Source organism: Nothobranchius furzeri, chromosome 1 (assembly GCF_043380555.1).
Source record: "Nothobranchius furzeri strain GRZ-AD chromosome 1, NfurGRZ-RIMD1, whole genome shotgun sequence".
Classification (NCBI taxonomy): domain Eukaryota; kingdom Metazoa; phylum Chordata; class Actinopteri; order Cyprinodontiformes; family Nothobranchiidae; genus Nothobranchius; species Nothobranchius furzeri.
Genome location: NC_091741.1, coordinates 38,431,961 through 38,455,299, shown reverse-complemented (window position 1 = coordinate 38,455,299; position 23,339 = coordinate 38,431,961). Strand labels below are relative to the sequence as shown.

General features: G+C 41.1%; 1 protein-coding gene across 1 annotated transcript; it reads right to left on the bottom strand.

Moving 5' to 3' along the window:
- Window positions 1-1,034: 1,034 nt before the first annotated feature.
- dclre1c (DNA cross-link repair 1C, PSO2 homolog (S. cerevisiae)) lies at window positions 1,035-22,767 on the bottom strand. Its single transcript, XM_015961497.3, has 15 exons — window positions 22,563-22,767; window positions 17,176-17,227; window positions 15,072-15,156; window positions 14,931-14,990; window positions 14,797-14,852; window positions 11,433-11,534; window positions 11,288-11,360; window positions 10,559-10,699; window positions 10,213-10,314; window positions 9,972-10,108; window positions 9,849-9,903; window positions 5,200-5,288; window positions 5,023-5,120; window positions 4,535-4,621; window positions 1,035-1,909 (listed from the first exon to the last, which is right to left on the bottom strand). Exons 1-15 carry the CDS (start codon window positions 22,669-22,671, stop codon window positions 1,293-1,295), a joined length of 1,863 nt encoding a protein of 620 aa, XP_015816983.3. The 5' UTR covers window positions 22,672-22,767; the 3' UTR covers window positions 1,035-1,292.
- Between the last annotated feature and the right edge of the window lie 572 nt (window positions 22,768-23,339).

Genomic DNA, 23,339 nt, shown 5'->3' with positions numbered 1-23,339 from the left:
TCAGGGAAAAATACCAAACATTCAGAACATTAATGGCTCTAAAACCAAAACGCTGAACAGACAAAAGAGAAATTATTTACTAGAACAATCAGAATTCAATAGTGAAACCTAAGCGGAGGCCGAAAGGCCCTCTGGAGCTAGAAGCCGGTAAGACACGCCTGTGCCTCGTATAATCTACCCTTATAAAGTTTAAATATTAGTAGTTTGGAGCAGATTATTAAACATCACTACGCGAGTTTAGATGCAGACGCTCTGGTCTTCATCCATGAGAATAAAAACAAACCTTTAAGGAGGAACACAAATCCTGGAGAGCATCCCTCTCCTCAGCAGGACCCGTAGTTACTGACTCTGTTGGTCCCAATGAGAGGATTCTGTTAAGCTTTAACTGGGTTTATTATTCATCTTAAACAGATTCATAAATCAAACTTTTTGTTTTTCTATGTGCAGTTTGATGTTTTTGCCTCTGAGCTCCTCTGTGCCATGTTGGATCTGTTGTGACTGCAGGCTTCGGTCACTCGGACACCTTTGACCTCTGACCCCGGTGCCTTTCTCATCATTTCTGTTTGCTTGCAGTGAAAAATCTCCATGTTTTGACATAATGTAAACGGACGTCTGTTGAGCCCGATTCTGGAAGGAAGTTCCAAATAAAAATAATATAAAAGATTGCTTTTATTCGTCCTTATTCCATAAAAGTTTGGTGAGAATAAAATCTTTATTTTAATTAGATGCCTCATTGTTTTGCTTACTGTTAAAACTTGTTCAATATAAAGCTAAATACAATTTCATCTCTAATAACTCTTTATAGATCATTTTCCAGGAATAATGATAATTGATTCCCGGAGGCTTGGTTCTGTTCAGGACCAGCTGTGCTGCATCTGGACCAGGAAGTCCACTCGCCTCAGCACCTGCAGGTTCTGACTGCTTCTTCTAAAGATCTTCAGAGCTGCATTCATCTCTGGCGCCCCCCGGTGGTAGAATCTAAATATTCAGATGCAACACAAACAGCGGAGTTATGTATTCACCAACAACGACCGTTTAGTTGAAAGTAAAGATTTATTGCAGCTTCATAAAGAAAAGTCTCAGGGTTCGGAGCAGTTGATCCACTTTTACCCCGACAGGAAGCAGAGGAAACCACAGAAGAAGGAATGCTGGTGTTGATGTGCAGGTGGGTCGGAGGTGCCGAGGTCTGCAGCAGCATGAAAACACAGCTGCTTTTGGTCTCCTTTTAAAATTTAGTGCAAACTTACTTTATTTAACTAAACATTTCCTCATTTGTAACTGATGCTCGTCTCTCATGAAAAGCCCTGACCTTCTTCTCTGAGGACCACTTCCTCCCTTGAAGCCAACTTCCTGTACAGGTGCAACAAGTCGGCGGTTTGCGGCGCCTTCGACTCCGGCGTACTGGGAATGTCGAAGTCTGATGAGGTCTGCGACGCTGACAGCTGCTCCTGCTCTGACTGGAGCGTCACACCATCAGAGGTCTGGTTCTGGTCCTGATGGAGGATCAGTGTGTCGTCTAAATGTGAGTCCAGGTTCTGAGAGGAGTGGTTGGATGCCGACAGACTCAGGCTGAAACCTTTGTTGTTGTCGGGAGTTTCCTCTTCCTCGCTGAACAGCTCTGGCGTCTGTGATCCAGTTGCTCTGGATGGGGATGTGCTTCTGACGGAGCAGCAGGACTGGGATTGGCTGTTCTGGCTGTCACTCAGAACCTCTGGGGTGAAGAAGTCCTCCCATTTGGGGCCTTTGTTCTTCACCGTGTCTCCCTGTCCCTCCTCCTCCTCATTGTCGTCCTCCTCTTCGCCGTTGGACTCGGTGCAGTCCATGAAGTTCAGTCCCACAGGCTGCATGTCAGAGGCAACCTGCGGTTCCTCGCCGGCCACAGGGGGCGCCACTCTCTCCGTTAGCTCCTCTAAAGTCACCAAAAGAAGAAAGAATGGTTTACTGAGGAAACTACAGATGAATGAATCAAAGTTTTAGCTTAAAATGATGTTTTTACTGGATCACTGATGTTCTGTTTCACATCTGAGGAGATTCATCAAGTCAAACAGAGAACTGGAGTTCTGAGCCTTTAAACAGCAGCGAGTGCTAGCTCACCAGAGGTGGAAAGAGTACTAAAGTTTCCTACTTAAGTACGAGTACCAGTACTTTCATAATTTGTTACTCAAGTAAAAGTGAAAAGTATCGTAAATAAAATGTACTCAAAGTTACTTAGTTACATTTTTGTCAGCGTAAAGATGGTTACATCAGTGCAAAACCACAACACCAGTTCACAACACGCTCGTGTGTGCGCACACATGTACACACACACAGCTTGATGGAAGGATTTCTATCCAATCAGTGAGAACAGGACGTGCACATTGACTGGACGAAGTTTTTCTCAGATTGTAGGTTTCAATTGTGATTAAAATTATTCTTTATTTTGAAAAAAAAAAAGTTAATTTTTAGATGCCATCAGTGTGTGAGGTAGCTCAATGTTCGCATGACAAAACTCTAACATGAGACTGTGCTCTAACCTGGCACATAACAAGCTAAATGCAGTCAAACATTTCAGATGGACCGTACGACAGCTGCTAACGTCGGCCCTGCCCTACTTTACCTCTACATTACAGTTCCTTTATCCATGTCCATCCTAGAGCTCCTCTCTGACCTTCATGCTTATTTAGAGCAGCTGATTTTTAAAGTTAGCAGAGTTCATCTTTGGTAGTGGGTTCACTCACTCATTTAAAGATATCGGCCAGAGGCAAAATTCGTTTGAACAGCATGTGTAAATGTGTATTAAAACCTCAGATGAAAAAGGTTTTTGGATTTTGACGTCTGGAATTGTAAGAAAATCTGATGTTTGTGACCGGCGCGGGAAAAACAGAAACTAACGTCCGGTCTAAGCCCTGGGTAGCTGGTGACGTTTCACATGGAGCTCTGCTGAAACAGCTGTAGTAAACAACGTCTGGCTCCGCTGTTTCTGCGTTAGCGTTATAGCAGACAACAATGTGTCATCAGTCAGATGTAGCTTCAGCCTCTGCTAGTCGGTCAGATTTGTTTTTTCTCTGGGATACGGCGACAAGAACAGATATTGGATTACCGGAGAAGTTCAACCGAACTCTGACCCCGCCAGCTGGATATCACTACCAGAGGTGCAGACATGTTTTAGACCGTTTGACTCAGAAGACCTGCGACCTGATTTGGACACAGAGGAGGATTCTGTTCATCTTCAGAACCAAAATCGGTACAGTTTGTTTACTTTTCTTGAATATTTCATTTCTGTGCTCCACTGGGAGCTCTAAGCTGACGAGTTCTCAGCTGGTCTTAGCTCCATCATGTGTCCCAATATAGTTCAGTAATCTACAGTTTTACTGGTGTGTGTATTTACTGATATAACTCTGGAAAATATTTAACCGACAATTTACCAGAATAAATCTTCCTGATGCTGGAGTAACTCCTTAGCTCAACTCGTTGTTTGCACTAATCCAGGATGTCATGGAGGTTCTAAAGTTGAAATATAGAGATCATCTTTAAGATTATATTTGTGTGTGTGTGTGTGTGTGTGTGTGTGTGTGTGTAGTCTTTTCTTATACTAAACTGAATTGAACAGCGAACAAATGAGCTAAAAAAAACTCCAAACTAGGGGCTGCAAGACTTCTTTTTTTTAAGTCGACTGTTACGGCCCAGGGCCATTTGGGTATTTTTTCCTGTGTGTGTGTGTGCAAACTCACTGATGCGCCTGCAGCCTCTCAGAGTTCCTGCTGCTCTAAACATTAAAATAATTATTTCATTTTCTGTTCCTCACATCTGATTACCTTCAATGGTGTCTGTTTGTTGCAACCAGCAGGTACAAAAACTAACTTGTTTTTATTTGACTATTTTTCTGTCCTGCCTGTTTATTATCTTCCTGCGTCTCCTCTCAATCCTAAAGAAAAACTGCTGCCTGGGTTCATATATATTCACCTTATGAGTTACCTTTGAACTGCAGTTCTAAAAGATCTACCGACCGCAAAAACAGCGGAGTGCACGCCGGCCGCTTCAGTGAGGTGAAAACACCGGAGGACAAAACAGGTGATGCGCCCCGCTCCACAGCAGCGACACGCATCAGGCGCAAATAAAAGAAGAAAAGACAGAAAACATCAAAGGAAATGAGCCGACATGAACGATCGCGTGTTAAATTAGTTTTTGAGGTGACGACACCTGATTTGATGTTACTGTGGCCGTGCTCAGGGCGCAGATGTCTGGAGCGCGTCAACGATCAGAGCTTTGCATGCGCAAGCTGGTTAAGGTTAGGATGGGGGTGAGGGGAAGGTCACATTGCTAGAGGGTAAAGGTCAAAATCGGTCAAATGTCCGTTTTACGGCGGGCGTCAGATACCGATGCTGTGACACAGCGCGTCGCCTCCCGACACGCAGGAGCTCGTCACCTGCTGTCTTTTCCGAGGACTGCATCGTCGGTCATCATCATGTGACAGAGACTAGTCGATGAATGGCTTAAAAAGTCACTACAGAGCAGTGAAGTCGACTAGCTGATACAACCCCTACTCCAAACTCACCTTTTTCTGCCTCCTGGTTCATGCTGATCTTCTTCCTCGGTGGTACCAGGTCCAAACCTTCAAACAGCTCGTTGTCGCTCTCAGAGTCTGAACAGAAAATAAATAAATAATCATCATCAGTAAACATTAAAAACTTCCCAAAAGGCTCGAGTTAAAGAGAGTAAAGAAATCATCTCATCACAAATAAACTCAACTTTTACCTGAAAAGTTTCTTAAACCAAAAATGTTTTAACAAAATCTGTTGAAAATCTGATGGGTTTCAGTTTTAGTCGGACATGTTCGTAGCTTATTTGAATGTTTACTTCAGAAATTATTTTTTAAATACTTTCTCCTTTTTTATTTACATTTAATATATTTTATAAATAATCCAAGTGGTTCAAAGTCTGAGAATCCTGTTTGTTGTTGTGAATTTTATCAGAGCTGAAGCTCTGAGCGACCGACGTGTGTGTGTGTATTTGTGTGTGTGTGTGCGCGTGTGTGTGTGTTACTGTTAGACGGCCGCTGCACTCTGCTACGCTTCAGGACTCCCAGAGGTTTGTAGATAAACATCGTTTCATCAGATCGTTTCCTGCTCATCATCCTCAACCTGAGGAAAAAGCAGAGATTAATGTTCAGACCAAAGCAATCAATCCAAAATGTGTCAGTTTTCTTTAAACTGGAATCACATGTGAGTGACTTCAGTCAGCGAGCGACCGATCGGGACGACGCTTGGCAGGATGTTAACGGGCTGAAGGTACGACAGGAAGTCTTTAATCTGAAAAAAAAAATGTTTACAGGATTTAATTAGAAAAACATTTAAATCTGAATTCATCGCTCGTTTCAGACAAACAGATTCACTGCGTCACAACCACCACAGCTGATGACCTAATCTAAAACTAACTAAAATATAAAAATAATAATAGATTGTAATATTTTGGGCTGCACGGAGGAGCAGTGTGTGTGTGTGTGTTGCCCTGTGGTGGACTGGTATCCTGTCCAGGGTGTACCCCGCCTACTTGTCCAGATTGCTGGAGATAGTAGAGTGACCATATTTCCATTTCCATAAAAGAGGACAGGAGATCTGTGCCCATCGATGATGTCACACCAGGGCTGGGCGATATGGCCTAAAATCAATATCACGATATATTGAGGATTTAACCTCGATAACGATAAATGGACGATAACTACGGGGATGCACAGACACACAAGTTGTCCACTAGATGGGGCTGTCACGTGTTACGTTGAGTCACATTTTTACCTGACTCAAGGTGGTCCAGCTTCTTAAAGGGACATGATTGTTGCCAACCTACACACATCTGTTCATTTTTCATTATCAAATTTATTGACACGGGCAAAATTATCACGATAATGGTCAGACATTTCGATAACGATACATTTTTGCACAGATTATTAAGGATGCTTGTTTCAGCTGTGAGATTAGACGATCGGGTCAATGATAAAAAAAAAAATCTTGTAATGGACTCCATGGAAACTTTCAGAGAATCCACAAATAGTCTCGTTCAGATGGTTTTGTTACTGACAGATTTGTGTGAGTTTAGAAAAGAAGCAGATGAGACGGCGTGTCCGACAATTTTGTTTTTGGTTGGACAACGTTAGAACATGTCAGTGATGTCTGAGGTGTTTTAACAAACACGGTATAATTAACACTCCTGGACAGGGTAGGAATTACACAGAGGCTTCTGGGGGGTGCTCCGTTTTGCCTTGGCCCCCAAAATGTCTTGAGACGGCCCTGGGTGTGTGACTGAGTGTTGAAGGTGATCTGAAGTGTATCAGATGTATAAATATTACACGTGTATCACTTATTGTTTTATACAGGTAAAAACGTGTAGTGGAGATAAATCTACCTACATTTTGTTTTGTTTTCTTGTTTTTATTTAACTATTTTCCTGTCCTGTCTGTCTCTCATCTTCCTGCATCTCCTCTAAACTCTCCAGAAAAACTGCTTCCTGGATTCTTACTTTTTCACCTCATCAGTTACTTTTGAGCAGATCAAAGATCTCCTGACCGCAAAGCGGAGAGCGCCTTTCGATGCTGCGTCAGTGAGGTGAAATCACCGCAGCACACGATGAGCGGAGCGCGTCAGGAACGATTAAAAGACGGAGTACCGGAGGATATAAACAGAAATGAATGATCATGTGTTAATAATAATGTTTTGTTGCACCACCTTGAGAATGTATCGTGCGCCGGAAGCAGCGGGTGCACCAACGATCAACGCTCTGCGTCCTCTCCGCTTAACAGAATCCCGCCACGCTGACCCCTCCTTTCCATCGGAGCCGTCAGCAGCACGAGTCAGCCGCGTCTCAGGAGCAGCATGTCGCGGCCCTTTCGCGCCGGTTCTATTTTCTACCCGCTACGCCTCTGAAACGGGTCAAGTTCGACATTTTTGGGGAAGGAAAGACAGGAAATCGGACGCGGAAACGGAGCGAAGCTTCCCGAGATTTTCAGAATAAAGAAACATACTGCCCTCCGGTTGCTTAACTTTAAAAAAAAAGTTATCACCTAGCTAGCGGTCTCCTTTGTTTTTCCAAAATGGACGACGAAAGGTTGATTACTGAAGTGGAGAAGTACCCAATCCTGTTTGATCCCAGTCACAGTTTTCATAAAGACAATGTCAAGAAGGATTACGCATGGAGTGACGTATCTGCTGTTTTGGGGCAAGATGGTGAGTTATATGAGCCATGTTGTAGTTTTCTCCTGTTTGTTGTTGTGTTTACTGACAAAGTCACGCGTGATTTAGCTAATGTCGCGTGACTTCGTGCTCCGTCGGTGACAGCTGCTCCCCTGCTGCTTCACGTCTCGTGGGAAGGGCCAAGCAGCAGCTTACGCGAGCAAGACGTGCGGCTGCAGTAACGTGCTGCTGACGGCTCCGGTGGAAAGGAGGCGTGAGAGTCCATAAATATTGTAATATAGGCAGAAACTGGATCTTTCCCTGAAACATATCTAGCCCCCATAACTCGATCCCTGCTCCTGGATGAAAAACCAGACATTTTGATCAATGTAGGAAACCCCCCGGACACCACGGACAGAGAGTGAAAAGTGGACACGTCCGGGGGAAAGAGGATGTATGGTCACCCTAGGAGATAGGCACCAGCCCCCCCACGACCCTGTGTGGATAAGCGGGTATAGACGATGGATGGATTCCCTATTAACCTTCAGTTCAGTGACTTCGCCCACTAGCCAATCAGTGACTGATAGTTGCCGACGTGTTTTTGGACCGGGTCAGCACACTAGGAACCCCAACCAAGCGGGTACTGAAAAGTTGGGTCCTGCTGTGTCTGCTTCATAATCTGCCCAGCTGGTAGCAAACTGCAGATTTCACCGTCATCACTAAAATATCTGACTTTAACTTTTTTTCTCAATGAGTTTGACACAAAAATACAGGTCCTTCTCAAAAATGAGCATATTGTGATAAAGTTCATTATTGTCTGTAATGTACTGATAAACATTAGTGTAACCTCAGTTATTTTACTAGAGGTGGTTCACTTGAAAACCTTTGCGGTTTAACACCGAGTGGACCAGATCAAAAGATTCTAGGTTCTGAGGAGCAAGTGGTGGAGTGACAACATGGACCAAGCAAGGTAAGTATAACAACGGTTCATTACCAGCATTTATAAACCACTTAATATATAACAAAGCACTTTGTGAAATAAAATAAAATAGTAAAATGAAATATCACCAGTCTGTGTTTGTTCAGTCAGTCAGCTTGATAAATGTTCATGAAATCCTTGTCAGTCAGATCTTGGGTTGAAGTCGAGTTCAGGTGAGTGACAGACCAGTAATGGGCCATTCCCATCTGTACCGGGTCGGCCCGGGCTGGGAAGCCCCAGTCGGCCCCAGCCTGGCCCGGTTGATTCCACACATCCTTGCCTTAAGCCCATGTGGGCTGATTCTACCCACCAATCAGAGGCTTGCTCTAATGGAAGGTGTGAATTTGCTGTCAGCAGTGGGTGTGTTGGTCCTGGTCGGCCTGAAGCAGACCCCCTCGAGAAGAGGGCTGAGAATGAGCCTTGGTTGGCCCGGAAAAATACCAGGCCACCCAGATATGTAAACAACCTACGCTACCCGGCCCGGGCCGACCCGGTACAGATGGGAATGGCCCATTAGTCACCGGCTTGATGGTTCAGTTGGGCTGGGGCTCGCCATCCAGAACTGGAACAAGAATCTTCAAATCACCGAGGTAAATCAATCCAAAATAAATTTAAAAAACCTGACCTAAAGAGAAGGTCAGAATACAATCTAACACTGTAGAGGTCTTTAAAAATCATCTAAAAACTCACCTTTTCATCCAGGCGTTCCCTCCCTAAATGTTCTAAAAGATGGCTTTGTTCGGGTTCACACCTTCACTTTGTTTTTACTCATGATTTTATTTACTATTTTATCACTGCTATTGTTTTTCTGATGTTTTTATTGGTTAGAGGTATTTGCCCTGATCTTACTCATGTTGTACAGCGCTTTGTGATTTATATCTGTGAAAGGCGCTCTATAAATAAACTTTTACTTACTTACATCACATTTTTATAAACTGAGCAATACAGTGTTTTAATTGGTCATTTAAAACACTCATCACCTCCACATCTATAACCATCTTTCCAGTTAAGGTAAAACTGCAGGAACTAATATTTAAGCGCCAAGTTAGTTCTAACGGCTGTCGAAGGTTAGCTACGGGGCTAATATAGCTTAGCATGAATTAACACACATACACACTAATAGACTCACCAAGAAAAGTCAGCTTGGTTTACACGGGGTTTCCCAAGGGTAATTCGCGGCAAAATCACGGTCTTTGGACCTCTGTATCTCTACAGCGTAACAAATAACTTGTTACTATTACACAGCAACAGCACCTAAACACGAAAATTATATCTGCTTACCGAACTTGGAGTAATTTTTTTTTCAAGTAACGGCTGCTAGTGCATCCTAGTTTGCTCTTCACTGACAAGTGCTTCCTCGTCAGGTAGGAATTTTGGGTTTTCGTGAGCTGTATGACAAAATCATCCATATTAGAAACAATAAAAGGCTTGAACTACTTCAGTTGTGTGTAATGAATCTAATATATATGAAGGTCTAATGTTTATCAGTACATTACAGACAATAATGAACTTTATCACAATATGCTAATTTGTTGAGAAGGACCTGTAATCCGTTCCATCAGCTGATTATTTGTAAAGATACAGAAAGTTTGTTACTGCTGGAGCTTCTGAATTCAGAGTTTGTTGTTTTATTTTAAGTTCTGGATGTTAAATCAAGGTTTAAATTGTATTTATTTATTTATTTATTCTCCATTTGCTCCACAAGGAAAAAACCAGAAGAACCTGACCTCAGAGTAGGAGGAGTGGAAGCTGAAACAGGCTCGGTAGGAGCTGGCTCCCGTTCTGGAAAACAATAAATAAATAAACAAACCATCAAATAAACCCTTTTATTCTCCAAACAGGTTCCTTACTTTATTACAACGTTGGTCTTCTTGGTTCTCTCTCCGAACCACATGGTGGACGGTTTGATGCTGATGATGCGCAGAGGCGTCCCGTCAGCCGCCGTGCTGCCACACGGCAGCCGGTTCCCCTGGAGAAACTCCTCATCCTGACAGAGGGGCAGGAGGAGAGTGTGTTTTGTTTATCACGACTCAAAACTGTTCATTTCACTTTTGCTGCAACAACAGAACGGGTCAGAACCCGGAATCGGACCTTTGGGTGGCGACAGGCGTGGATCTGACACCGGCGGTCCGTGGTCACGTAGCTCAGGATCTCCGGCATCTTCTTAAACATGTTCAGACTGTTGACGTGGACCTGACAGGGACGGCAGTTTCAAACTCGTTTCTCTTTTCTGTTTTCACTCCTCTGTTTAGGAGAATTAAGTAAACCCACCAAATTTAAGTGATGGATTTAGTTTCTGATTAAAACCTTCAGCTTTTTCCACCTACATTTTGAGAGAAATCTCTTTAAAAGACTTTTATGTTTTTAATTCAAATAGATGAATGGGTGATTTTATCCACCTCCTGATTCAGGAGGTTGATCTCCAGTCACGTGTCACCTGTGTGCTGAACTCTTCTCCCAGGTTGGTGAACAGATACTCGTATCCATACGCAGCTTTGCAGTTCAGCCACACCACGTGGTACCGGCTCTGACTGATCCAGTTTCCTATCAGCTCTGCGATTCCTCTCAGGCACACCTCCTGCTCAGAAACACGAGAACGACGGTTAGCCACTCCTGCTTCAGACAGGAAGATGAGCTTTCATCATCTACATGAAACAGTAGAAAACAGAGCATCACGATGTTAGCTTCGAGCATCAACATACGTGTGCACGAGTGACATGACAGGTCCTGCTGTGATGTCAGAGAACAGCAGGAGGGGTCGGTCATGTGACATGTTTTCCTAGTTTTATTAACAATCATCTACCTCCTGCACTGCATTTAGAGCTATACACCTAACAATAGAGGGTGGGACTTCTGATCTATCAGCCAATGGGGTCCAGCACCTGTTGGATCAGGTAAGATGCTGACCAGGAAGCTGAAGTGGATATGAGGATGGTAACAGGGGGTTAAGCTGAAAACTTTGTATGAGAGAGACGCTTCTTTCAAAGGTTTTCGGCGGTTTATGAGGCTGGATTGAGGATGTGAGGCGTGTTTAACTGGAGGACACCAATTTGAATGCAGTTTGTCTCCGCGGTATGGAAAACACCAGCAGGAGTATTTTTTAATATTGCAAATATCAACGACACCTAGAGTGATGAGTAAAGGAGTGAGGCACGAGAACACCCACCCTACTGGGTATCTGGTAGAAGCGCGGGTCGTAGAAGGTGGAGTCCAGGTAAACGCTCTGAATGTCTTTGACCCTGTGAGACACAAACATCAGACCGTCTCCGTTTAACGCAACCGTCTGTAAACCCAAACCTCACCAGACTCACCTGCTGCCCGAGTGCAGCTGCTCCATCCTGGATGCGTCTCCAACAGCCAACCTGAAGTCACCTGTGTACAACACGTTTCCATGGCAACCCTCAAACAGGAACCTGCAAACATTTTAACGTCAACCTTAACTCCGACTCTTCAGCATGAACAGAACCAATCAGAGCGTTCTCGCCAGGTTTCCTTTGACCTGGTGTGAATTTCTGCCCTGAGTGTTGCCTTTCAGGCAACATATCCTATCTGCTTATATGGGAGGGGCGGGGCTTAAAACCTGTACAGGAACCAGCCACTAGGGAGCGTTTGCGTTGTCTTGGCTTCATCTGGCGGTCAGATATCTAACAAACATCCCGCTGAGAGCAGAACCGTTCAGAACCTGAGCCCAACAGACGTAGCGTCAAATTAGCATAAAGCTAACAAACAAATAAAGCCCATTTCTTCTCCCTAGAACACATGTAAATAATAATAATTATTATTGTTTTAAAGAGCATCACAGCACTAAAACTGCATTAGTGAGAGTTACAAATGATATTCTCATGGCCTCAGATAAGAATCTTGTGTCTGTTCTAGTCTTGTTAGATCTCAGTGCTGCTTTTGACACAGTTGATCACAATGTTCTTGTAGAAAGACTTGAACATGTTGTAGGGATCAAAGGAACAGCGCTAAGCTGGTTTAAATCCTACCTGTCGATTTCATTTTGTAAATGTACATGACAAATCTTCTTCATACTCCAGAGTTACTTGTGGAGTACCACAGGGTTCAGTGCTTGGACCAATTCTTTTTAATATATATGTGCTTCTAATTGGTAAAATCATTAGACAGCATGGGATAAACTTCCACTGTTATGCTGACGATAATCAGTTATATTTATCCATTAATCCTGATGAACCTAATCGGTTGGGTAGATTACAGGCTTGTCTTGAAGACATAAAAAAATCGGATAACTCTAAACTTTCTGCTTTTAAATCAAGACAAGACGGAAGTTCTCATCTTTGGACCAGAAATCCAGAAAAGGAAATTGCTTAGCCAATCACCTGACCTGAATGGCATTACATTAATCTCCGAGAACAAAGTAAGGAACCTTGGTGTTATCTTTTTCCACCTTCGGAATATTGCTAAGATTGGAAGCATCCTTTCCAGGAGTGATGCTGAAAAACTAGTTCAGGCATTTATTACATCAAGACTGGATTGTCCAAAATGCTGCAGCTAGAGTTCTGATGAGAATTAAAAAGAGAGATCATATCTCTCATGGCCTAGCTTCCCTACATTGGCTGCCTGTTAATTTCAGAATAAAATTTAAGGCCCTTCTTCTCACATATAAAGCTCTTAATAATCAAGCTCCATCATACATCAGTGATCTGATTGTTCCATATGTTCCTAACCGAGCACTTCGCTCTCAGACTGCAGGTTTACTGGTGGTTCCCAGAATATCTAAAATTAGGATGGGAGGCAGATCTTTTAGTTATCAGGCTCCTCTCCTGTGGAACCAGCTCCCAGCTTTAGTCCGTGAGGCAGACACCTTGTCTATTTTTAAGAATAGGCTTAAAACATTTTTATTTGATAGGGCCTATGGTTAAAATCTGATGTTAGCCTAGATCTGGACAAGTGGGGGAGTAGAGGGAGGTGGAGTGTACAGTCGGTAAAGACGGCTCTCCCTTGCCCTGCCTCCAACATGCCTCCATCTAAAAGGCTAGGTTATCCTGAGTTATCTCTGTAGTTATGCTGCTATAGGCTTAGACTGCTGGAGGACATACTGACTAAAGTCGTCATTTGCATTTTTTTTTCTGTGTGGGCGTTGGAACGAGCCCCCGCACCATGAGAACAAACATCCCAGCTCTAAATCCACGTGTTAGATCGTTTTGGGCCGCTGCTGTTAAAAAAAGTGAGGTGCGAACTGGAAAAGCTTCCGCTGATCACAATTCAACAATGGATTACGAAAGAAGGGTAACGCTCAAAATGTGCAGATTCTTCCTGATGCAAGAGGTGAGTCTCCTCTTTGTTTTGGTTGTTCTGGCGTCGACATCATCCTAGCTCGCAACATTCGGTGACTCTTAAAAAATCTGTGAAAACACTGAAAAACGCTGGCAGCGATGGGCTTTACCGATCAGGAAACGGCTGGCAGTGAATGAGTTAAAAGGGAGTTTTCCTCTCCACTGTCGCTGCATGCATGCTTAGTATGAGCATTGCAGTAAAGACTCTGACACTAGTCAGTGACTCGATGCAACCTGCTGGGTTCCTCATATAGGAAACTTTTTTCTGATTGGCTTAATGAACTGACCTGAATTGGAATGTTTATTATGTGAAGGTCCTTGAGACGACTCTTGTCGTGATTTGCTGCTATGTAAATAAACTTTAATTGAATTATTATTATTATTATTACTACATACATGTCATTAACATTTAAATTAACTTAAATCTCACTTTCTACAAAGCAAAAATAAAAAGATTGAGTCAGTGTTTGAAACACAAGAAAAGAAAAAGACCAAAACAAGATCAGTAATATGAAGTACGGCACTGTTGTGGGTAGGGGGCACTATTCTGCACTCGCTAAAGGACATAAAGGCATTTTACTGGGAATTTAGGGCCGTGATGTTCTTTGTTCTGGTTCCCACTGCTTTGATGGAAACAGCTGGGAGAGGAAAGGACCAGGATGTGACAAGTCTGTTGCTTTTTCTGGCATCATGAGGAGTAAATCTGAATCAATGTGGGGAAAAAACAGCCAATTATCTGCCCTGATGACCTTGTGAAGAGGTCTCATCAGTACCTAGATATGCTACACCTGTGAGGCTGATGGATTATCTCAGCCAGAATGCTCACTAATCCAGATTTACACAGATTTGCCAACAATATCAGACAGAGAGAGAGAGAGAGTTGTGAGTTAAGCCCCCGTGGGGCAGAAACAGGTTTTGGTTTATAAATCTGTTGTGTGCACATACAGATGTGTTATCTGGATCCTAATCAGAACACAAAGTTCAGTCCAGAACTCCTGATCCAGTCCTCATCTCTTTATACTTTCCTTCACAGCAGCCAGATGTTCCTGTAGGTCAAGATCAGCTGTTCTCCTCTCACTCAAGTTTCAGTCCTGGTACCAGAGCAGTCAGAAGGTTTTGATTGTTAAGCCACTTAAGTCTGGATTAACAAGCAAAACAGAAAAACATTCGACTGAAAAGGTTTCTCAGCGTCACAAACCCGCGCCGGTGGAACTAGACGGTCTCCACAGATGCTAAAAACGAGCTTTAGCTGCAGATGGAGCAGGTCAGATCCATGTCTTACATGCAAAAGTTCATTATTCAGCACAAAGCTGCAGGAAGACAAAATAAAAACCCAAACAGTCAGACTTGTTAGGTTCGTGTAAGAAGTTTGACTCACATGACTGATCCAGGACAGTGACCTGCAGGAAGCAAAGTCACCACGATCTCCTGCTTCTGTGGCACAAACACAACAAACCAGTTAAAGCAGCAAAAAACGTGATCGTTTACGTCCGGGAGAAATCAACAGCAAACCTCTCCTGATGCTTCGTCCACCAGGGAAATCTGAGTTGGGCTCTCCAGCTCCAGAGGAACCTGAAACAGATTTTATTAGAAACAACAAACTTGGCTTTGGATTAACAAACGTCCAGATTGAAGAGCAGAGAGTGGACTCACGGTGTATTCCTCCCAGAAAGCGTACTTTGGGTTGTTGAGCAGCAGCTCTTTGGTCACGAACGAGCAGTAGAGTCTGACTGTTCGGCTGCACACAGGAGACAAAAATAAAAGCTGCTTTTCTTAAGAAAAGTGATTTTAAAGGTTTGAATTAGGGCTGGGCAATACATCGAAAATGCATCTTCATCAAAATGTCTGACTCTTTTTCCAGGTCAATAAATTTAATAATAAAAAAAATTAAAAGATGTGTGTAGGTTGGCAACGTTCAAGTCCTTTTGAGTGTCTTTCCGGAGTATTTCTCTTATGAAAGGGCGCCATCTAGTGGCTGACAGGGATATCACACTAATAATTTCTCCTTCCGTGTTTTTAAGATGGCGAGCGACTTCATGTTTCTAGTTTATTTATGTCCTTCTGTAGCCGACAAACAGCTAAAACACGTTGTTTTACTAGATTATTCTCATGTCATGTTGTATTCTCATACATTTATATTTTAGAGACTTTCTTGTCCGTGAAAAGTTCATCAACTCTGCATCAGCCGAGGTATTCCTTAAATATGAAGCATGTAAGGTATTGGTTAGTTCTGGTCGGCGCTCAGTTTCCTAGGTGTCTGTGGGGCAGGGGGCGTGCTTAGCAAAAAAAAAAAAAAAAGACGTCTTTGTTTACATTATATCACAGTCCATGATGAGACCATCGCTTTTACGGATTTCTGAAAAATTGTACATCATTTCTGGAAGGGGAAACTCCGGAAAGATACTTTAAGAAGCTGTACCACCTTTAGTCGCCTAAAAATGTGACTTAATGTAATGTGACAGTGTGAGCGTCCTGTCACAATGTCCCGATTGATCATGCGCCCTGGCTACTTGGCCAAGGGGATGTCCCTTTGGCTGACTGGTTAGAGCGTATGACTCTCACCCGGTAGTCTGGGGATCGAATCCCGCCTGGGCCCTCGTTTCTCCACCTTGCCACAGTAATACACGTGACAGCCCCATCTAGTGGATAACTTTTGCTTCTGCGCACACCTGTACTTATTTATCATTATCGAGGTGAAATCCTCAATATATCGTGATAATGATTTTAGGCCATACCACCCAGCCCTAGTTTGAATGAAGAAAATCTGTTTTAAAAAGAACTATAATCAATGTAAACAATGTTTAGTTTTTTTTAACTATTTAATGAAACTTTTCTCTTTACGTTTATAAAACACAAAACTTCACATTTGACTAAAAACATCTCAGCAATAATTCCTTATGAAATATTTCTAATTTTGCTAAAAACTAAATATCAAACTAACAGTTTAAATGTGATTTTATAATCTGAATTAAATGTTAAAAACTGTATTTTCAAAATGTTAATTAACGTGAAGTTTTAGGAGTAAACATCTGATTTTTACAATAATTTAATAAATGTGAATTTATATCTTCAAATTTAGTCTTTATGTCCCAGCAGGATTTTTTAATCCCAAATTTTTTGAAACATACATTTTTTAATTCATTTTTTTATTTCTACATAAAAATTGTGATGTATTTAAATGATAAAACTAAATTAGATAATTTTAGAAAAATTAGGAATTCAATTTGATCAAATAGCCTACTTTTAAATGTGTTCATGCAGTAAAAGTGTGACTTCTCTACCTGATTTGTGGCTTTTAGATTTTTAATAATTTTTTGATTTATAAATTAAATCAGAATTATTTTTTTATTAAGCTATCTAAAATGTTACCCGTGACATTTACAAACTGTCAAAAGGCCTTTAATTTAAATGTTTTCTTACATTTGGACTTTCCTCAAAAATAAGCTGTATGTGAACATTTTTTGCTGATGGGTTAAAATATTAATATTTAGATTTTTCTTAAATAATAAATTAATTCTCATAGCTGAAGAATTTAATAAAATGTTGATGTTTTTAATTTTAAAACGATCTTTTTTGTTATAAAACATTAAGCTTAAAACATATTTTTATCTAGTTGTTGTTTTCTGAAATAATGTCTGAAATTTGAAGTTTAAACATCCTTCACTGAAAGAAGCCCTTAGCTTTAACTGGCAGAATATAAAAAGTGATGTTAGATTAGGTCAAACTGATAAACAGCTGATAAACCAGGTGTGCTCACCTGAACTGGAGTTTTCTCTTCAGCAACGGACCTTTTAGCCCTTTCATGTGATCTGTTCGGATGAAAACGCGTCTTTAGAGGATTAGGTGCCTGACAGCTGACCATAAACGTACATTTACTCGGTTTGGTCACTGGTGTCAAGCCAGCCTCCAGTTTGTTTTCTGTTCCCCGTCTATTCAAGTTATTACGGGAATGGATGCGGAAACCGGGTTTCAAAATGAAATTCAACTTCGAGTGAATTATCAGATATTTTAAGAACATAATAACAAATAATTTAGGCTTGTTCACTATTAGCGGCCTGTCAATATCAAGGCAATCTTATTTTGGATTTCAAAGTAAAAGCCCAGTGAATTTTCATTTTTGAACTACTCTTTCAATGACTTCAGAATGTTCTTAAAAGCAAAAGTCATATTATGGTATTTCCAAAGAGTAGTTGCATTTTGTATCAACACTATCAAACCACAGCAATTTGAAATTGCCCATATTTGACCGACTTTTCACGATTTCAAAATGCTCTAAAAAGGAAAATTGCTGTTTCCACAGGGTAATTCCACTTTAGATCAACAGTATACAACCCCACAGTGATACCATATCAATATCAAGTCATTCTGATGTTGCCTTCCAAAATAAAGGCCTTTCAAATAGTCCGTATACGACCAAACTTTCAGTGATTTCAAAATGCTCTAAAATAGAAAATTGCTGTTTCCACAGGATAATTCCACTTTAGATCAACAGTATACAACCCCACAGTGATACCACATCAATATCAAGTCATTCTGATGTTGCCTTCCAAAATAAAGGTCTTTCAAATAGTCCATATACGACCAAACTTTCAGTGATTTCAAAATGCTCTAAAATAGAAAATTGCTGTTTCCACAGGGTAATTCCACTTTAGATCAACTGTATGCATATAAATATCAGGTCATTCTGATGTTGCCTTCCAAAATAAAGGCCTTTTTAGATTGCCCATATACGACCAAACTTTCAGTGATTTCAAAATGCTCTAAAATGAAAAATTGCTGTTTCCACAGGGTAATTCCACTTTAGATAAACTGTATACAACCCCACAGTGATACCATATAAATATCAAGTCATTCTGATGTTGCCTTCCAAAATAAAGGCCTTTTTAGATTGCCCATATACGACCAAACTTTCAGTGATTTCAAAATGCTCTAAAATAGAAAATTGCTGTTTCCACAGGATAATTCCACTTTAGATCAACAGTATACAACCCCACAGTGATACCACATCAATATCAAGTCATTCTGATGTTGCCTTCCAAAATAAAGGTCTTTCAAATAGTCCATATACGACCAAACTTTCAGTGATTTCAAAATGCTCTAAAATAGAAAATTGCTGTTTCCACAGGGTAAGTCCACTTTAGATCAACTGTATGCATATAAATATCAGGTCATTCTGATGTTGCCTTCCAAAATAAAGGCCTTTTTAGATTGCCCATATACGACCAAACTTTCAGTGATTTCAAAATGCTCTAAAATGAAAAATTGCTGTTTCCACAGGGTAATTCCACTTTAGATAAACTGTATACAACCCCACAGTGATACCATATAAATATCAAGTCATTCTGATGTTGCCTTCCAAAATAAAGGCCTTTTTAGATTGCCCATATACGACCAAACTTTCAGTGATTTCAAAATGCTCTAAAATAGAAAATTGCTGTTTCCACAGGATAATTCCACTTTAGATCAACAGTATACAACCCCACAGTGATACCACATCAATATCAAGTCATTCTGATGTTGCCTTCCAAAATAAAGGTCTTTCAAATAGTCCATATACGACCAAACTTTCAGTGATTTCAAAATGCTCTAAAATAGAAAATTGCTGTTTCCACAGGGTAAGTCCACTTTAGATCAACTGTATGCATATAAATATCAGGTCATTCTGATGTTGCCTTCCAAAATAAAGGCCTTTTTAGATTGCCCATATACGACCAAACTTTCAGTGATTTCAAAATGCTCTAAAATGAAAAATTGCTGTTTCCACAGGGTAATTCCACTTTAGATAAACTGTATACAACCCCACAGTGATACCATATAAATATCAAGTCATTCTGATGTTGCCTTCCAAAATAAAGGCCTTTTTAGATTGTCCATATACGACCAAACTTTCAGTGATTTCAAAATGCTCTAAAATGAAAAATTGCTGTTTCCACAGGGTAATTCCACTTTAGATCAACAGTATACAACCCCACAGTGATACCATAGCAATATCAAGTCATTCTGATGTTGCCTTCCAAAATAAAGGTCTTTCAAATAGTCCATATACGACCAAACTTTCAGTGATTTTAAAATGCTCTAAAATAGAAAATTGCTGTTTCCACAGGGTAATTCCACGTTAGATCAACTGTATACAACCCCACAGTGATACCATATAAATATCAAGTCATTCTGATGTTGCCTTCCAAAATAAAGGCCTTTTTAAATTGCCCATATACAGTACGACTAACTCTTTTAGTTTTTTTCGATTGCTAAAACTCAAAAAGCAAAAATGAGGCACAATTTTCACAACCTCTACTTCTGTTCCCAATCGCTTGACTCAATTTATCACTACGTAAGATTTCCTTCTCATATTAGAACTCTGAATTTCCTCCTTTACACTCTGATGTCGATTCCACATTACCTTGCTGTCAAAAAACAGCACACAATTTTCAGGTATTACACACACTTCTCACTTGAATTCTCAAAGCTTTAATCAACATCACATAAATATTCAAATCTCTAAACTTTCGGGTCTGGCAAGCAATTTGCAATCAGGGACTGCAGCATAAAAGGAAGTTTCCACAAGGCTACCCAGGTGTATGAGTGGTTTCAGGACCACCCACAGTATTCCATTTTATACCTTTCACCTTATTATTCCCCCTTCCTCAATCCCACTGAGGAGTTTTTCTCAGCCTGGAGGTGGAAGATGTACAAAAGGAATCCACAGAGCAAGGTCCCACTGCTTCAAGCCATGGAGGAGGCTTGTGGAGATGTGGCCTTTGAGGCCTGTCAGGGCTTCATGAGGCACTCGAGGCGGTACGTCCAGCGCTGTTTGGACCAGGAGGACATCGCCTGTGATGTTGATGAGGCCCTCTGGCCAGACAGAGACCGGAGAAATGAAGCCCCATGATTATGCTTGAATGTAGGGGGGGTTAACTATTAAAATAAAATGTTTTGTCTCAAAATTTGTGTGATGTCTAATGTTTGTCTCAGAGAAAAGTGGGCACTGTCATACATTCAGTGTGTAATTCATTGTGTTCCATTTAGAAAATTGTGTTTTCAGTTTTGCTCTTCAGTGTTCTTTCCATGCTTGGTAGTGTTCACCCAAAGGCTACTTGTGTTTAAGCAATGATTGGTATGTGTACGTCATGTAAAAATGTGGCTGTGTTTACTAAAGAAAACACGCGTTCCATTTTGGGAACATGTTACGATGCATGATGGCAGGGTTTTGTTGCAAAACGAAGCCACAGTTTAGGGATTTTTGTGTTATGTTTGGGGTTTTGTGTGTGCAGTTTTGAAAGAAACGTACAGTTTTGAAAAACGTGTTTTAGCAATCGAAAAAAACTGTAACAATTTCAAAATGCTCTTAAATAGATTTTTGCTGTTTCCGCAGGATGACTACATGTTCGATCAATAGTATACAACCACACAGTGATTCCATATCAATATTAAGTCAGTCTGATTTTATTTATTTAAATTTACTGAAGTGGATTTCTTGTCTTTACATTTAATGACACAATCTTTTCTTTGTATTTGTAATAATAATAATAATAATAATGCATTGAACTTATATAGCGCTTTTCTAGACACTCAAAGACGCTTCCCACACACTCTCACATTCACACACTGCTAGTGATGGTAAGCTACTTGTAGCCACAGCCGCCCTGGGCAGGTCTGACAGAGGCGAGGCTGCCATTCGGCGCCGTCGGCCCCTCTGACCACCACTAACACAGGCAAGTTGGGTGAAGTGTCTTGCCCAAGGACACAACAGCAGAATACTCCGGGCGGGAGCTGGAATCGAACCCATGACCCTCCGATCATGAGGCAACCCGCTCTACCACCTGAGCTACTGCTGCCCCAATGTTATGAAATAGAACAATTTTTATAAAAGTAAGATAGGTAAATCTGTTTATCTTTGAAAACAAATCCCAGAAAAAGGGAACAGCTCAATACAAGGAGAGTAAATTGTAAAGTCCAAAAGGTGCAGTCATGATACCATTAAAGGTGCTTGCTAACCCAAAGCCCTGCATGTGTGGCAGTGTGATGGAGTACGGATGAGGAGGGGAGGGAAGTGAAGGCAAAGTACTCTCTCGTGTGGCCAGGTCCCCCGCTGACCCAAGTAGGCACCTCTGGAAGCCACAAATGCCCATCTGGACGGGGGCCTACATTAGCACCACCACCAAGCCCCACGAAGCCTGGGGTGGTGGGCGCACATCGTAACCCACCACAGAGGAAAATACATCCACCCAAACATTCAATAATCTCTCTGACTGCATAAGACAAAAGACACCACGGCTGAGTTTATTCTCCACCTCTGTACTAATTTTAAAGTTAACTATTGTCTTTTTTTTTGTGGGTTTTAAATGTGGTGAACACCTGACGAACAAAGTAAAAAGAAAAAACAATATAAGACTATTATAAATTAAAGGGCCTTGGAGATGTCATTCAAAATAAAACCAATGCACATCAAAACATACATGTGAGTAACAGAAAGAAGAAAACATTTCAGAATAATTCTAAGGTGGAATTACCCTGTGAAAAAAATATTTTTTTTCTTTTTAGAGCATTTTGAAACTGTTCCAGGAGTAAGTCTGATATGGGAAGTTTGAAAATGCTTTTATTTTTGAAAGCAAAATCAGAATAACTTGATATTGATATGGTATCACTGTAGGGTTGTATACTGTTGATCTAAAGTGGAATTACCCCGTGGAAACAGCAATTTTCCATTTTAGAGCATTTTGAAATCGTTAAAAGAGTCGGTCAAATATGGGCAAATTCAAATTGCTGTGGTTTGATGGTGTTGATACAAAATGCAACTACTCTTTGGAAATATGACTCGCTTTTAAGAGCATTCTGAAGTCATTGAAAGAGTAGTTCAAAAATTAAAATTCACAGGGCTTTTACTTTGAAATCCAAAATAAGATTGCTTTGATATTGACAGGGCGCTAATAGCGAACGAGCATAAATTATTTGTTATTATGTTCTTAAAATATCTGATAATTCACTCGAAGTTGAATTTTATTTTGAAATCCAGTTTCCACATCCATTCCCGTAATAATTTGAATAGACGGGGAACAGAAAACAAACTGGAGGCTGGCTTGACTGCAATGCTGGAATTGGAGGCTGGCTTGACACCAGAGTTTGACCGGTGACGATGATCGGTACCTTTATGGCAGTGAGAGAGGAAATATGCCTGGGCATGTAGGTTCTCCCGGTCGAACCGGTCCAGAGAAATGGTGGGATACTCCTTCATTCGACCCGCGAACGAACTCATCTTTGGGCCGAACTTTCTCCACAACAGCAGCCGAGTCACCGACAGGTTACGTCGTTATGTCTGCTAGCTTGTCTGTTTTTCCGCCGAGTTCAACTGTTCTTCTTCTTCGATTTGTTTTTTTCCAGAACCAGCCCTTACACCGCAACCTAGCGGTGGACTTTGTTGTTGAGTTGTATTTCTCCTTCGGTTTATCGTGTTTAAAGCAAATATAAACCAACAGTTCGAAATCTTTCATTTATTTATACGCCAGAGGTTGATTCGCTAATTTCTAGTTTGTTGCGTTCGTTGTTACCCCGTCGTTTTCTGTGTCTTTGGTCCTCCAACAACGAAGAAGAAAGTTCACGTTACCAGGCAACAGACATCAAATTAGCAGACTGCTCAGTAAGAAAGGGGGGGGGGGGGGGGGGGGAGAGACATACGAACGCAATTAAAGATATTTTCAGTAAAACAATAACTGTGTTGTTGTGACTAAGACTTATTTTGATCATACAGAATAGAATAGACTAGAATAGAAATAGAACAAGCAATTGTCATAATTGATTGCTTTTTGTTTCGTTTTTTATTACATGTTATCTTTATGAAGCGAATGAAAGCAAGCTTTGTTTTTTCCAACAAATGTGATAAATGTCTGTTTACTCGTGATGTGTCCAAATTTGAGATTATAGATT